This window comes from Pelecanus crispus, chromosome 1 (assembly GCF_030463565.1).
Source record: "Pelecanus crispus isolate bPelCri1 chromosome 1, bPelCri1.pri, whole genome shotgun sequence".
NCBI lineage: Eukaryota > Metazoa > Chordata > Aves > Pelecaniformes > Pelecanidae > Pelecanus > Pelecanus crispus.
In genome coordinates, this window is record NC_134643.1 from 100,406,310 (window position 1) to 100,424,280 (window position 17,971).

Sequence of the window (17,971 nt, forward strand, 5' to 3'; positions counted from 1 at the left end):
GCAGCAATGGGGATCCCAACAGAAAAAGTGAAAGGAATTCTTACTAATTTAGGTTCTAAGATGTTCATGTATCAGAATGAAGAATATGACAGACTTTTCTCAAGAATTTTTAAGATTTCTTTAACCTGTGAACTGTTGATTATTCCTGCCCTCACAAATCATTCTTCTCTTCTGTCCTCTTTCTGTTTTCTTCCCCCAAATTGCTTGCTATTTGTTCCTGTGGATCCTTTGGTGGTAAGCAAATAGGCAGCCACAAAAGACAAGAGGAACAGCTTACTCTGAATTCATGTGTCAACTTAGACCAAAACAAATGTTACATAATTCTAATATCTGATTTCTGCTAGTTTTATATGTCCAGTGTTACTGTGATGCTCAGTCAACCTAACCATAGGAAGAAAAGAGGAAAAGTAGATGTTAAGCAGTGAGAGGACACACACAGAGCCCTTAAACAATGTCACTGTGTTGGGATTGAGAACACTGGTGGGTTAATGTGAAAAGAAATGAACTATCACAGAGAGGAATTTGGAGAAATTTTGCAAAAGAAGTTACTTGAAATCATGCTAGAACACATTAACGGCAACAGGAAAGCAAGATTTTGGTTCTGGACACAAAACCAACTTAAATGTGTTTGAATTACATGGCCATCTTCACAAATCCAAACACCGATCTATTGTAAATGAAAATTCCTTTTACGAAAGAAAAGTACCCTATTAACATCAGGTACAGGAAATCAGAATAAATGCAATGTTAAAAACGGCTTGTTGGAGCAGCATGTTACTTTGCACTCAGGAAACTGATCTCCTGCTTCAAGACAAGAGTATAACAAAAATTGTTTCAGGGAAATTCTTTTCCATTGTGAAGTTATGTCATTTCAGGAAGACTGGCAAAATCAGCAGTGAGTTACGTACCTTTCAGACAGAAAAGAACTTTCATGAGGAGAACTTAATGTTTGACATGTCTGTAGGCTGGCAACAGATGATGAGGGTAGTTGACCTGATTGTAACTTGTCAGCATCAGATACGTTTGCATCAATTATTACATGACTGTCTATGTATTTTCTTCCAATTTTCGTCCTCAGGACATTCGTCAAAATAACTTTGGGTTGCCTGCCATATATATAACAGTAAATCATAAATACTGCACTGAAATCTAAAGAAAGAAACTTCTTGTTAAATTCATGTATCTTAGAGGCTTGATAGTCATCAAACATCATTACTTTCAGTCCCTTAGAGACAAAACAAAATCCCAATGAGGAACTTAAAATCCAAGGTAAGCAGATAAACACAAAAAAGCAACAAGAGACCAGGGTAAGAAACGCTAGCCATATAATTTCACTTAGCCAGATACAATTCATACTGCATTGCCTCTAACATATCACCTATGCATTGTTTAAAAACTGGTAAATGTTTATCTCTAAATAGCTTTCATGCAATATCTGTACACATTTCTCAGAACTATGGAGCAAACAATCTTGATTTTCCTGTGAACAAGAAGCCTCCAGTAAAACAGACCAAATTTTCTCAAGCATTTAGTCAACAGGCAGAAAAGTAGCACACACACAAAAAGGTAGCATTAGATTTTGTTCCCCTCCTCAACTTCCAGGTGGCAGTCTACAGAATAGCAATAGCAAGGATCAGAAAAACATCTGCAAGTGTTAGAATAGACAAGCATCAAAAATAAGCTAAACAGAAATACGAAGATGCAACTGCCCACTTGAGCACAGATGTGTAAGAGCAGCGCAACTTATTTCATACAATGCCACTGCAGCCAGTTTGTATAGCCCTTGACTTACACACTTAGTTTCTCAAACTGGGACTTAAATTCTACCACTTTCATTGCAATTTATTTTAGATTAGGATGTAATGTCATGGCCTATTTTGAATCTGTTATGAACAACACTGTCTTTTGGGTATCAACAGCATAATTCTCCTGTTGCCTGTATTCATCCACAAAGCACACTCCAGCACAGACTGCATGACATCTGGGGAGCATGCAGATCTCCCCTTGCACTGAGATGTAAATTTGCTTTTAATCAGGAGACTGCCTTAAAGACAAGATGTTGCAGAGGCACACAGGTGATAAGCGATGAGGATATGACTGAGAGGAAAAATCTAATGAAGAACACTATAGTCTGGATGTAACCACCAACAAAGGAAGCCCCTAAACTGTTTATCAGCAGCAGCTCAGATAACTCAGTGGAAAAAAGCATTCACTCTAGCCATATTTCTCCCTGGGTATCTACAATTGACCACTGCTTGACGGGGAGGAAGATACTGGACTTGATACACTCTTCTTCTGACCCTTTATGTCAGTTCTCATACTTTCATGAGTAGTCTGAAACAGTTAACAGTGAAAATACACCTTGATACCTCCTCTGAGAAGAGAGGGCAGCTAAATGCAAGTGTACTCTTCACAAGAATAAAAAAACCCCAAACATTTTGACAGGTCAATGGCAGAATTGGAATTAATTGGTCTTCTCAGTACAGGACCTTCTAGAAGCCATCTGATCAGAAAATCCACTACAGCATGCCCGGCACCATCTCTCTCAATGACTATCAAAAGGAACCACATAGGAGGGAATTGAATCAAGTCAGATGACATGAGAATGAGAATATAGTTCATGAACAAGACAGCTGTGGTACAACAAAGAATACTTTCTCATGAAAAAACAACTGCAAGGAAAAAGATTTTGTTTAGTGACATAAGGCAAAGACAACATACCTTTTAGACAGAAAAAGGCTTTGGAGAGTAGGGTTTAAAATTTGCCATATCTTTAGGCTGGCAGCAGATGATGAGGGTGGTTGATCTGACTGCAGCTTGCCAGCATCAGAAAAATTAGCATCAGTTTTAGGCTGCACCTGTGCATATTTTCTTCCTATTTTCATCCTTAGGACATTCGTCAAGATAACTTTGGGTTGCCTGCCACACATATAATAATAAATTAATAATAAAGTTCTCAGGGTGCTGAGAACTTCTTTAGTCACATGAACTCAACAAAGATTTCTATGAGTTTACTGTCTCTGAATCATACCTTGTATCTTCAGTACAATTAAGTGCACTTCCCTGACAATTTACAAAGCAGTTCTCTTTGGAGAAGAGGAATCACAAACACATCTCTTGATTAGCACAGCCTTTCAAGGTTTCTTCTTCTGGCATCAATTACTAACATATCCGTACGTGATTCTGAAGAGGTAAACTTTCAGTGTAGAAGCACGGAAACTTTGGTGCATCTTTTTATTGCAAAACATTGGAAGTAATCTCTAAGGCCTTACAAACTTTTCTGAAAGCATACACTTGAGCATTTGCAGGATAGGAAAACAAGCACTCATGCTGTGGCATCTTACTTTAGAACCACATTATTGGTTCCCATTATCACAAAAGATCATGGTCTTGCTGGAAAAAAAGAAAAATCAGGACACTAGTACAACCTCTCAGTTTTGAAGCTCCAACTGGTTTCTATTCAATTTCACTAAACACATGACATACAATTATGGATTACAAAGTTAGTAAAAACTCCTTATTGATGTTCTTTAAACAAGTGTCTATACTTTGCTGATTCTTCTAGATTGGTACTGAACACAAAGAATTAATTTTGCAGCATGACCAGTAATTTGGACAGCTTCCTTATAAGCCCATAAGCATTATATATCATAGGTGTTTTGTCAGGATTAACTTTATTTTTCAAACGGATGAGAATTGGATGTGTTTTCCCAGGACTGGTCCTGAGAGGGCGCTGAAGTTCAGGCTCACTTGGTTTTAAAAGATCACCGAGCAAGAATTGCTTTCTCTATTGCATGTCTTGCATAACAAACTAAATTGTTCACATCGTAGAGCAAGAATCCTTCTTTAATAACTATAGAAAATCTTTTACTACTTGCATAGCTGTTACTTGCATGCTACAGTGACATTTCTTAAGCAAACAGCTGCTATTCCCGAGTGGAATTCCCACTTCCACAACTGCGCAAGCAACTTCTAGGAAATTATAGTTGTCCCACTGACATGCTGCATTCAGCCCAACAGCACGATTACATGGTACCTAGTGATAAACAAATAGGTATGGCATGAAAACTGCTGAAGAACAGATATGCCTGAACCTAAAAAAAAAGAAAAAAAAAAATTTTGAACTGCCATGCTAGTGAAACACGCTGAACTTGGGGAAGGCATCTCACATAATCCTTATATTTTGCTTTTTCAGTAGTTGCCGCATGTTGAGATTTCTCTTCTCTGGTTACTTACCATGTTAACACATGACCTCTCACTGAACTTGAAAAGACAGTAAAGGTGCCTATGCACAGCTTGGACAACCTGCACATAAGCTTTAACACTGGTCAATGCTACCAGATCTCTACATCACTGAATGCCATAATGTGTATGCAATGAGCTGCTTTCTGTTAGGGCTCAGCTATGACTTTCCACGCTTTTTTTTTTATCATGCACCCTATCAGTAAAAGTATTTTGAGTACACACTTTCAACATGTTTGTTTAATTATATAGATTTAATAGTGTACCTAATATTAGTACAGTAGTACAACATGAACAGTAATTTAAAAAAGGATGCAATAAAGGTGAAATAAACATTTTATTTATTAATTGTACAAAAAATATTTCCTTCCCGCAGCACAATGGATTGTCTTGCATACACCACACCTTGGAGGCCACTACCTGGACAATAGACAATAAACCTAAATGGTTCCCATTCAAAGCTAGGTAACTTAAGCTCACGTGAAGGCAGTTTTCTCCACTCTCTCAGCTTCTGTTAGAAGCTTCCTAAACAAAAACTAAGTGGTAAAGAGCTAAAGCTTTGTCTCAAACAAAACAAAACAACAACAAAAAAAGCTGTGTGATTAAAAAACCCCAAGCCCTAAGTTACAGCACTCTGATGCCAAGAATCTGGACAGAGGAGAAAAAGAGTATAAGGGATGGGTCCTAATTAGCTGTTGGACAACCAGTCCAGGGTTTCTGAAGTGAGAGATTGACTCTATGAAGGCAATGAGAAGTCATATGTACAAAGACAGTCTCATGAGAAGACTGACCTAAACCACAGGAGTGCTCCAGAATGTTTTAGGCAGAGTGAGGAAAAGGTAGGTATACATACATTTGTTCTTTTATCTAGACCTGTATATACTCTATGACTATTAATGCAAAGAACTGTTGTTTTTAAGAACCTATTACAGAGTCTGAGCATGTGCTTCGAATACTGTAGACCTAAAAAAAGTTTGTTCTACACTCCAATTGGAGTTTGGAGATTGGAGTTTTATTTAAAGATACACTTTAACTACTGAAAAGCTTAGAAAGTAAAAACAGGTCATGAGGAACAGTTTAGTAACACTAATGTCTTACATGGTGGAGCCCAACTGTAGCAGCCCAGTGAGCATATACCAAGCCTGCAAAGTGTTCTTGATTTAGCATAGGAAGCAAGAGACTTATTTTTTATGGAGGTCCCTGCTAAGTCAGAAATTCTAGCTTTTTTTCTGGGCTTCTCAAATGTTCAGAGTTGATGCTTTAACCATAGTTCAATACACCAGAAGAGCTTACAGTGACCAGACTTACACATCATTTGTTGCTTGTCCAACTGTAAGGTGTATTAGAAATAAGGAATAAATAAGCAATATCAAAGGCAATAAAGAATATATACATTTAAGAAATGTGATAAAAATTCAAAATTCAGCTACACAAGAACCTATTAGACTGTTAAGAAAATTTACAACTACTAAAGCAGTTAAAGGCAATTTCAAGGTAAAAGTCATCAAGCAACTTGTGCAAATTCATCTTATGCAATTAGACATTTACTCTTCTGCTTTAATTTCTTCCTTAAGGATAAGGAAGACCCAAACTACTTTAGAGGTCCAGTTACTAAAGAACTGTAGTGGAAAGACGTTCCATCTTTTGGGGGGCCAGAAGAGATGAAGCAATAAAAGACTAAGCCAGATGCTTCCCCTCCTCCTCTAACAGGACTTTAAATTACAAATCAAACCTTTAAGTTTCTAAATGGCATTTTTCCTCCAAATACAGAACAGTTGCAGAAGTGGGCCCTAGCAATATGAAGATAGGAATCAGAAATTGTTTCTCTTTAAAGAAAAAAAAAAGTGTTTTAAAATCATTACTGTAGAGCACCATGAGACAACATAAATGTGTTTTTCTCTATGGAACACTTCATCATGTTTGACTAGAATCATGCTGAGCCTAACAGTCTATTTTCCAGATCTAAATCCTTTCTGTTTTCATTGCTTCCACCTTGTAGAAATGCGGGATTTTTTTTTTCTTTCTATTTGTTAAACACAAGATACCATAATGAAATTTTACTACATTTAGCCTGAACTTGCATGGTAATTAGTCCGGTGGGAACACACATGGTCACAGAGTCTTTATTTTAATTGTACAATCAGGACTTGTTAAGATAACAAAAGATTCCAACCTTTAGGGTCTTTAACAATACCATCATGACAGAGAAAGCCCACAGCAGGAGGGAACAGAGTCAGAAGCAGAATTTCCAGTGAAACTGGATTTCATTATCTATAGTTTGTTGGCCACCTTGGAAACTCAGGTCTGACATCCTTTGCTCACATTCACATCAGGCTAGACCTTGGCAGGCTCCGGGCCCCTCCATAATTTGGTTTACCGATTGTTATTAGGTACAGAATTTGCAACGTTTCCCACTCCCTTGATTTAAATGGGGTTTATACATTTTCAGCAAGTATCTTTGCAAAAATGATCTTACCATTTAGAGTACACACACACCCGTGCAACTAGCTTTGCACTGGAAACCTGTGCAAAGGAGAGGAACCTTCAACAAACAACAAGGAAGAAAACAGTATACACTTAGCTATTCTTAAAGATGTCAGTGCCAGCCTAAGGCATCACTTCTTATGGGGCACCAGTTTTTGACTGAAGACCGTGACAGGACAGCTGGTTATCACCTGATCTTCAGACCTGTACAGTGGCTTCAGAGCTTTCAATGGCTTCCCTTTTTAAAGGAAGAATGGCATCTGGTGGCATTTCTTGAAAAAATCATGTCATTAAGACTGGTCGTAAAACAGATTTGGGAAAAACATCTACACTTAAGCCATCCTGTACATCTGTAAATGATGGTTGGGACACAGATCCCTAAATTACCTGTTAAATTGTCCACAGAATAAGGTGAGCAAGTCATGCAAAAGACATTTTAAAAGATAAAAAATTGTGTCAAGCAGAAAAAAAGCAAGCAAAGTATACATTGAAAGCAAGTCCCACCAGCAGACCCAGCAAGTAACCTGCACAACAGCAAGACTGGAGGCATCTTGGTGAAGGAAAACCAAAGGCAATTATTTTTGTTTCTGTAGCAAGCACCTACTATACCCCTCTTATCTACCTCCACAAAACAGAAAAAAGTACACGAGCAAAGGTAATGAAAACATACTTATTAAGGATGGAACAGACAAAAAATATATATTATGAAAAATGCTGTTAGCTGCTCCTGGCAAGTCTCATATCACTTTTCACAGGCAAAAAAGGATTATTCCATCTTATAAAGCGCAGGACCAAAAGCTATTAATTGTTTGTACTCCTTTGGGGAAAACATTTGACCTCTATTTCACCCTATAATCAGAGTTGCTACATCTAGTTCCTTTCTCAATGATCCTATTTGTGTACGCACCAGCGTTGTAAACACTGGCTCCAATTTGCTCCAATTTCTATTAGAAAGTGATCAAAATGAGACCTGGAGGCTACTGACTCCTTTTGGAGTAAATTATTATTACTTGTCTACACCACCATCTTCATGCCTACATTCTTCTACTAGTAAACCCAAGTTTTGGAAAATAAATATTTTGACAGTGGGATACCACATACCATGCGAGAGTCACCCCATCAGGTCCCATAAAAGCTGAACATCTGTCCTGGGTTTACAGAATAAAGCCACTGATAGACTTGGCGTGTATTCAGCTATCTGAGCTTCTGCAGCATGCATATGGCTCAGGAGGTCCTTGGCCTTTCAGAGTCCAAAGGAATAACGTGATGTACCATCATTAACGGGAAACTCTGCCACATTCACTGACTACATCCTGTTAAGAAAGCCTCTGTCTGTCCTCCTCCTACTTCAAGGCCCTGACGTTTCATCAGCCGATTAGAAGTCAATGTTTTAACACCAAACATGAACATCCTTACTAACCTCCTTGCTTTGCTGGACCAGGAAGTTATTACTGCCAAAATGCACTTGTCAAGGCAAGAGGAATCAATATGTAAATGATTGCCACAAAAACCTGACTGCTATGGGGTCAGTACTTGACTCAGCTGTGATATGTGTTTCAATTAACATTTAAAATACTGAGCTGAAAGAATCACACACATCTTCAAGTACTCTTCCCACCCTCCCCCTAAAGAAAACTTGACAGACCAGGACGAGAAGCTTGACTTTCAAAATAGTGTTCTATTTTGTCTTTTTTGGTTTGTTTTTATTTCCCTCTTGGAGAACGTAGGAGTAATATAGCTGAGGTAAGTGGATGCCTCTAAGCTCTATTTCCAGGTGGTGACAGCTACCCTTGAAATAGTGTCATTCCCTTCCTCACCAATGAAAAAGTTTTGTAAGTGGAATACAAAACATTAATTGGCCAATTACATAAATACCATACCTAACTTTCTGCATTGCCACTAATAAATCAAACTGTTCATATTTCATGACAGTCCTAATCTGTTTTGCGACACAGTCGTAGGAACAGGTAATAGACCTCCAGCGTGTAAGAAGGACCAGGGAACTAACCTGCCCTGAGAGCCCTATCTGGGATCACCAACAAATCACCTGACAGTGACCTTTCACAAGGCCGTGAGCAGAGGTGTTCAAGTGAGAGCAGCTCTGGTTGCTGCTTCCAGCCCCCATGGTCTCACGTCACAGCAGGACTGACAGAAACAATCAAGTACCAAATTTTGTAATCCAGAACTTCAGTTAAAAAAAAAATGCAAGTGAAGGTGGGTTTCAGCTAATACATCCACTTTGTCCTTTCTGACTAAATTTAAGTGGCAATAACAATGCTCAAGCAACACTTTAGATGAAACATACCTCCCTAAATATCTGAGATTAGCTCCTATCAATAAAGACTGTTTTTAAAACATCAGGAGCTAAAAGGAGTTTGTCATTAAGACTTATTTCCTGCATTTCAATGCAAATGAAAAAAACCCTCATTCAGAAGAAAGAACAGAGAAACTTTTGCATTAGAAAGATTTTGGCATGCCACTTCACACTTACCTCTTCTGAGTTTTGTCAGTTCTCAGACTTTTGCTCAACAAACACCACCTCTTTAGAACCTGTGTGCTCTTTCTACTTACTCTGTGTTGATTTTGACTTACTGAGAAACACTGGGTACCCAAATGAAATACTTAGAACAAGCTTTATTGCAGACAGTAGATTAAGTTTATTTTCCAGAGAACCTCCAGGTAGTCTCTAAACACACAACTTTTGAGGAAGTGAAAAATGCATAGGTTTAATATCTGAATATTTACTCTCTCTTTACAGTCTAAACCCTTTCTCACTAGTGTGCTGGTAAGAATTTTGGTAAAAATGATGGAACACCTACAAATGCTACTTGAAAGTCTCTCACATGTCCAAATTAACACATGTAACAAAAAATTAACATATGTAACAGATCCAAAGGTATCTTTTTTTAAAGCTCCTCAACATTGAAAGGTCAGTTCAAAGTTTACTGAAAGACCTTTAGAGGTTGATATCAGATATCAACCATTTCACAGCATAATTAAAACTCAGGAAACTGCAATTAACATAGGTTTTAAATTCTGCTAGGTCGACCCTGTGAGCCACTCCCTCAGTTAAAGTTACTAAGAGAAGCATTTCAAGGTAACTACACGTAAACTGACAGCTATGTCTGAGGAGGTAGGAGAAATAAATTCAGAATCTTTTATAAGCTCAGCTCTTCCCTGCAATTCTGTTTGAAACATTCTGAATATAGAGACCAGGCTAAACAATGACTATTCATAGGTCACAAAACCACCAAATTCAGCAGTGTCAACATCACCTGCTGTCATTAAGCATTTTCACTAACTGTGCACTTTGTTTTTAACAGCCCCTCCTGACAAGAAATCACTTATGTTCAGGTAAAGTTCCAGTCAGAAAATGGAACAGATAATGCAGTCTCTTATTTGTTTAGATTTAAATGATTTGTGGAATAACAATTGCTTCATTAAGATAAACATAATTGATTTCATCATGAAGTCATTATGCTTCCTAGCTGCTGTCAATGAATCTAATTCTACATTTTCATTTCCATTTGACAGCTAAGGCACTTACAGCTTCAAAATTTTTTTTGATAAGCAATTATCTAGCCAACAGCTTCACAGAAGCCGATTTTAAGTAACTTGCCATAATCTCAAAAAACCCAAGATATTTGCTCTTGGCAACAGAGCATAAAGAAGTGGCACATCTTATTTACTCCCTTAGGTGTCTTGACTATAACACAGAGGTGAAAAACCTCAAGTTTTTTTACCTCCTTCCCTTACTAATCATCCTATTGCTTGGGCGGGGGGGCAGAGTTGGTTTTAAGAGCTGGTAAAGCCAGCTTAATGACTGTGGACTACAGAGCAGAAAGTGTCGAGGAAAAGATAATCTGTGAAACTTATTTAAGTAAGTATCTAAAATATCTAGGGCTAGAGTGATAATTTACATTTAGAGAGTAATGAACACCTTTCAGGATTCCTGAAGTAATTACACACAGTAATTCCTCTAGTAAGTGTTGCATTCCCATTCTGATGTTGCCGTACTGTGTTAAAGCAAAGAAAAAGTTATGGTTCCTTCATAAATCACAATGCCATTAAATTACTGAAACATGATCCTCTGAAAGCGGGCTACCTAACAGCATGAAAACCATCTCTGCATGAACAAATAATTAGCTAGAGACCAGTGATACCTATCTTCAAGAAAGATTATGAAACTCTGAATATACAAACAGAGAATAACTAATTTTGAGATGACTTCTCACCCAATTGATTCTTCATCATTAGAGCTGTGTCTGTCGAAGTGCTTCTGCCTTTTTCCTTTTGTGGAAGGCTCTCTGTTGTTGGAACTTAATTTCCGCTGAAATAAAACAAATAAAATTGGCAGGTTCCAACAGACATAATATGTCATACTGGATATTATACTAGAAAAAGGGAACAATGCCAGACTTTGAAACAATGCAACTGACCAAATAAAGCAGAGACACAAAAAGTAAATACAACAATTTTGCAAAGAATGAATTTGCTTGATTTAAAGCACCTGTGTACCACCTGATCTTGAATGGAATTTTTTTTCCTCCTAAAGAAATTTGACAATACAGGCCTATTCAACTATTTCCCTATTTAAAGGAAGACTCTCTCAAACAGAGATTTAATTATTAGGCCTGTTTTACATAATCACAAATACACAAGCTAACCTCTACTTCCTTTAACTACATGCATTTAACCAAATTATATTCCACTCAAAAGATACAAAATTCTGAAAAGGAAAAGGAATTTGAAGGTTTGGTACCTGGGTGGCAAAACCCACAACAGCAAGACTTCACTTTTTCCAAATTCTCTTACCTTACCGGAATGCACTTGTGTTTTCAAATTAAGTGAAGCCCCACCAAAATATATAGTTATTTCTGCAATTCCAGAACCCTATCTCCCTCTGCCATTACCTCCGCCTAATCTCTCCTCACTTTTTTTTTCATACAAAAGATAATAAAGCAAAGAGATGTTTGAAAATTACGCCAGTCAGGCTGAGAGCAAACTTATCTTCCTTTCTGTTTACACGTAGGGTGAAGAGACATCTGAAAAAAGTCATGCCCATGCATATTTTACGTACTTTAGTGAAGTCTGAAAAGTACATCCCAAATCAATCTTTTCCCTACCATAGCAGCCTACTCTGTAATGGAAAATACCCTCATTATTAAAACAGCTGGCAGCAAGAAATTGCCTTGAAGGTGCTGCCCCCTCCTCTTGCCTTCAAACGTCATTTAGTTCACCTCACAGCACTGGTCTTCAAGCATGCCAGAGACCTATATGCCTAAATCACTGAAAGCTGCACAAAATTTTTCAAACATGGAGCAAACTCTGGCAACACTAAATACAACCTGCACAGACCTTTGTAATAATAAATCAGTAATATTTCTTTTAATTATGATACCTCATGAGCAATCTTTTCTTTTAAAGTAGAACATAAAGACTAGTCAGTGTTTAAAGCATACGGAGCCCTCTACCACATGGAAAAACCCTGAAATATATAGACACATGTAAGAAAAACAAGAAACAGAAAATTAGACAATATACAGGAAATGACAAGGAAAAAAAAAAAAAAGAGATTTTTCAATTCATCCAGTCTAATCACTGTTTTTACAGAGGCAGGGAGAAAGACAGGAAGAATTCCATACAAGTGGTATCTGGCTCTGCCTAAGAGGCTGCTGCTTGTAACCTCAGGAGACATTACTTCTGCCTTCAAAACCTGACTGTAATTGGATGCTCTGCTCACTTAAAAGTATTAACAGTACAGAACACAACCACACAGTGAGTTTGTACTGCAGCATGCTCAAATGACCAGGCCTACAAAAGACCTGGGTCACACTATCACCACTACTGTAAATCAAAAAAACCTCCTAACTTCTCTCACTAGGTTTTTAAAACTCCACTGTTGTCCAGCCTGTCTGTTCAGCCCCAGGACTCTGAAAGCACTAAAACCAGCAACAAACTCTCAATGCTGAGCTGAAGGAGTCAAGAGTAGTGAAATATGTTTCCAAAGTGTGGCATTTTAAAAATGCTTCCTGAATTTGGAACAGATTTGTAGAAGCATATTTGCTTCTATATGTGACTGAGATGATCAAGACAGTCATTTATGTTAAATGCCATATAAGTACTTTTACAGTCTTTTGGTCTTAATACTGAAATCAGCTGACAAAATTTTAGGTGCTAATACAGAAATAAAAGTCATACAGTACTTAATATATTCTCTTAAAGCTCTTTGATACAAGTAATGACTAATTGAAAACTCAATCTAAAAATTATTTCCATATCATAACAAAAAGTTTGGTAAATGACCTGAATATAAAAGTTCAGGAATCAGAAGACAATTAACTAAAAAAAAAAACAAAAACCCAAAAACCAGAACCAAAACTAAAAAAAAGAAACCCTACATTTGCCTTTAAATTCATGATTTTCAAGATGATGTCAAATTACACCTGAAGACCAACTCTGCTTTTTCATGATTTAGGCTGGCAATATGGTACTGAGACTTCCATTTCTGCAACTGTATGCTTGCAGGCAGATTTCAGACCTACACACTTATCTCTTTCCAAGACAGTGTGGGTCCAATATTGGCCACAATGCAGCACTCAGTATTGAAAAACAACCAGCCTCCAAAACAGAACAAAAACCCCATATAACGTTCTCCTACATACTTTACAATTCGAAGAACTTCTCTTTACCTCTTTTAAAGGGTGGTCCCAACGGCGGGAGCCTGGGAGCCTTGCCAAAGGGTACTGAACTTGGACATCCTCTGACTTGGTGTTTGTTTTCTTCTTTGGTATACGGAACTGAAAATAGATGATGTTACACACATATGCAAAGTTTTCTTAACTGTCAGGCAAAATAACAAAGTTGCGAGGGAACCACTGACCTATGACTTTAATTCAAATGCATTCCTCACTGTTGCTTGATCTTAAATCATGTGTCATACCACATGAGGAGCTAGTTTTAACATACGAACCATCTTAAAAAGCAAGAAGAAAGCTCTTTGTTTTCATTAACTTTGCAACAACTTAAAACATGTGCCCAAAAGGTGAGAACCAATCTACTGGCACTTACAGTTTTCTTAGTTCCCTCCGATTTGTTTACACTCTCATTTAATCATCTCAGCTTAGAGAATGATAAAGAGAAAACAAAAGAGCTGAATGTCGTGATGAATATCACACCAGGCTTGCATACTCAAAAAAATTCAGGATGAGGAGCAATTATATCTTAGAATAGCATGAGTATTTTGCTATGACAATTTAGTATCAATACACTACAATGTACCCAAAATGGTATCAGCTATTGTCATTGCCAACCTTTGCAAAAATGCAACCAGCGTTTCGAAAGCAATTATTGAAAGATAAAGCAGTTAGCAATTCATAGAAATTTGCCAATTCGGAAAAAATACATAGGAAATAATGTTTGTTCATTGAAATTCAAAACAAAATTGGTCAAACTAAATTCCTACCAGTTCATAAAGACAAGGAAAGAGGGTGACATTTCCTATCGGTTATTTAAGCCAGTTAAAATAATATCAACTGAAAGAATAGAAGTGCAAGCCTTGCCATTTCTCCAGGTATCCTAAGAAACAAAACCTTACACTGCAAATACAACCAGATTAGAATGTATCAGAGAGGGGATGCAACATTCGTACCTTTCAGACAACTGAGTCTATCTCAGCCGAGAAAAAGCCGAAGCTACTCTGTATGATGACCACTGTCAAGTGCATTATGAACTTAATTTGCAAGCCGCCAGATGCTTTACCTTGTAATATGAAATTACAAGCAAGGACTCTAGAACAGTGACGGTAACAACTTAGTAATTAACACAGAAACAGCATTCATTAGCTCTGTAGGCAGTCCTTCAGACAGACCATAACTGAAGCATACTGTACCATAATGAGATAATCCTTCAATTCTTCAGTTTGAACTGTGAGTGCTCTTATTCCTTCTCTACACTTCTTTGAAACAAAGACTTAATTTTTTTAGTAATTAGACCTGAATTTCTATATAGCACCTCAAATTGTTTTTGCTGGTCAAACCCTGTAATAACAAATATGCCTTTAATAATAGATTCCTCAAATCACAAAGGATGTAAATGTTACACAGAGGCAACCACTTTAATACAAGTACCTCCCTTCCCTTTCAATCAACATTTAAGTATTGAAACAGACATTTTCTTAATCAAGAATGTCTGCAGAACATCTGCAATTAGATTGTTTGAATTTTTTTTTTTTTTTTTTTTTGAGAAGTGGCCTATAAACATGTTTTATCAGTAAGAATGCATTCTTTTGATCTGCACCTTAACGGCCAGGTACAAATTTCTTACTTCAGAACTCCACCTGCTGCCTGCCTAGTGGTTTCTGTTATGAGCTTCCTAAGAACACATATTTATCTAAAATTTTAACTTGCATTTAAAGTTACAGAGGTTCAGATAACCTCTGTAATAACATAACAGATAACACTGACAACAGGTAAGGTCAGACTCAGAAAACAGAGAGAGACAGATAGACAGACAAAAAGGGATAAAAAGCACAAGATACGTACATCAGCAAAATTTCCACCTCACTGTACAATATCTTCCCAATGCTTGCGGTCATTAAGAAGATGTTGGTTTGCAGGCCCGCAATTAACTTATAGAACAAGCATGAAGTCAAGAGGTAACCAACAGAGGTTGGTATCTATCGCAAGTGCAACGTATGCAGTTGCCTCAGCTTTTCCCTAATAGGAAGTGACTAACTCAACACATACATGTGCATACACACTTAGCAGACTCCTCATCTAAACCAGCAGTACTTTTCTGAAGGTTCCCACCTGTAGGAGCAAGGGTCAGAGAAAATGCATAAACAAGGTGCTGGAAACAGCTTATTTCTAAAACACTAGACAGCCCAGACCTTACCTGATCAAACCAGTTGCTGCACCTACAATTTGTTTTCACCAGTGCTTCCATTGCTAGAAACTACTACTAATAGGGATATTTTAGAAAAAATAAATACTAGCATAAGTAGTCTCTGAACACATCTCTGCAGATAACTAAATATTATGCAGTTATGCAGCTGCTCTACTTACTTGAGCATTACTCTTAACGTTTTAGATGTTAGCTTAGGTCTTAAAATATCCTTGAAAACGCACTGTTTATGTGCTATCAAACACTAAGCCTGTCATGTATTAATACATGTTTGACAGCAGACATTACTATTGACTGCTACCAGAATAAACTGTTTCTCAGGAAAGAGTGCTCCAAGAAAGCAAAAGCTGGACCACTGGAGAATGACTTTGGTTGTGCAAATACATCAGAACACCATAGGACACCCACAGCCTCAAAGTAAATTGTTGCAAATTGTAGGAACACACTTACACTGACATGACTTGAAGATGATGTTCTTCCTTCCATGACTTTCTCCACTGAAAAAAGACAGAAAGTAAGTTTAGAAATTTGTGTTTTACTTATTCAGAGGGAAGGAGGACCACAGTAGTAGGTACTAAGCAAGAACAAGAAAATCATTTTTGAGCAAGCTACCACAAAGAAAACTCGTTCATAGAATGGTTTGGGTTGGAAGTGACCTTTGAAAGAGCATCTAGCCCAACCCCCTGCCATGGGCAGGGACATCTTTCACTCGATCAGGTTGCTCAAGGCCCCTTCCAACCTGACCTTGAACACTTCCAACAATGGGGCACCCACAACTTCTCTAGGCAACTTGTTCCAGTATCTCATCCCCCTCATCGTAAAAAATTTCTTCCTTATGTCAAAGCTGTATCTACCCTCTTTCAGTTTAAAACCATTGCCCCTTGTCCTGTCACTTCAGACCTTGATAAAAAGTCATTGCCAACCACAATACAAAAGAAACATGTGCTTGGGCAAGGCTCTGGATTGTCAGCGTGGACAAAACTGTTAACAACATTTTCACTAGAATTTATTCCTTAGCGAAAGCATTTACTGCTTAACTCCACCCCCCTGCAGGCACACAACTAAGAAGCAATTCAGGCTTTGAATACAAAGTGAAAAGGAGTCACAGAAGACACCTGTAACACCACAGGAGCTCCAAGAATAAATAAAACTCAACGATTCCTGTGAAGAGATAAAATTCTTCCTCAGTGGAAGAACACAGCTTCAGAGCTTCCAGCATCCATAGGGGTTTATTGTCTTTATAAATACTCTGACTCCGGTGTAAGGCCTTCAAACCTTACAGCTAGTTTGAAGTCTCTCAAGAAGACTTTTAAGTTCGTGTACTTTCATTTAGCTCGGCGGCTTTTCAACTTACAGCCCCAGTCCCCTGGCGTGGGGAACAGCAACATCTATCGACTATTACAGAAAAGCCAAGCTACCGCCTATTCCGACGGCTGCAAAGAGGAAAAGCTGACAAACGGCGACCTTCTGACAGCTCTGGGGAGAAGGGGAGGCCCCACCCAGGGGTGGCACCACCCGGGCTGTCACCGCATGAGCCCGCCCCCGCCGAGCCGGCAGCCGCCGCCGCGCAGAACGGCGGAGCAGAGCGGGATCGCCCCGCACCCCCGGCTCCTGGCCCGGCCACCGGCTCTTCCCGCTAGGAAGGGAATGGCTTCTCCCTAACAAGCGGGCCACTGCCGAGGGTCAGCAACCCCGCGTTTCCACGCTCTCTCCTTAGCCTCCTCACAAAGGAGCAGCAACGCCAGCACCTCCTCTCCTCGCCCCCACCAGTGCCCGGCCGCTCACCCGCCCTCCCCTTGCCGGCTTCGCCCGTTCGCGACAGATACCCCGCGCGGCGCGGGCGGCTCGGCCCCGGCCAGCGGGAACGGCCCCGGCGCAGGACCCGCCGGGCCACCGCCAGCCATCTTTATTCCAGCTTTACTCCCCGCTTCAGCAGCTGAGGGAGGGGCGGGCAGCACCCCGCAGCACTCACCGCCACAGCTGCGCGGCCGCCGCTCTTGTTTACCCAGGCCCCGCCGCCGCCTTGCGCAGCTTCTCCGGGTACTTCCGGGCTGGGCACCGCCTCCGCCCGGCCCGGCCCGGCCCGGCCCGGCCCGGGGGACCGCCCGCGCCCCGCCCCGCAACGGCAGTAACCGCCTCCCCGCAGCCGCTCCGCCGCGGGCTCCCGCTCCCCGACCGCGGGGCTGCCTGCCCCAATGCCGGGCCTGCAAACCGGCCCCGGCCCCCGCCACCCGCTCCTGAGTTTCTCGGCTGTAGCCTGAAACTCAGGCGCTGAGGGGGAAAAAGTGTCAATGGCGCGGGGCAAGCGACGGCGTGACAGGAGCGCTGTTACACACGCTTC

At 39.5% G+C, this 17,971-nt stretch overlaps 1 protein-coding gene across 7 annotated transcripts in view; it reads right to left on the reverse strand.

The window, feature by feature from the left end:
- SENP7 (SUMO specific peptidase 7) overlaps window positions 1-17,662 on the reverse strand; it is a 47,916-nt gene extending 30,254 nt beyond the window's left edge. For 2 of the 7 annotated variants that reach the window (XM_075727764.1, XM_075727762.1), the window contains exons 1-6: window positions 17,603-17,662; window positions 16,081-16,127; window positions 13,419-13,526; window positions 10,962-11,056; window positions 2,722-2,919; window positions 909-1,106 (exon numbers count right to left, since the gene is read on the reverse strand). In XM_075727764.1, the coding sequence (XP_075583879.1) occupies window positions 909-1,106; window positions 2,722-2,919; window positions 10,962-11,056; window positions 13,419-13,526; window positions 16,081-16,116 (635 nt within the window). In that variant the 5' untranslated portion in view covers window positions 16,117-16,127; window positions 17,603-17,662. Of the gene's footprint in view, window positions 1-908; window positions 1,107-2,721; window positions 2,920-10,961; window positions 11,057-13,418; window positions 13,527-15,473; window positions 15,537-16,080; window positions 16,128-17,602 lie in introns of those variants that run through there. The other 5 variants (XM_075727763.1, XM_075727765.1, XM_075727766.1 and 2 more) reach the window with 5 other exon arrangements.
- Between the last annotated feature and the right edge of the window lie 309 nt (window positions 17,663-17,971).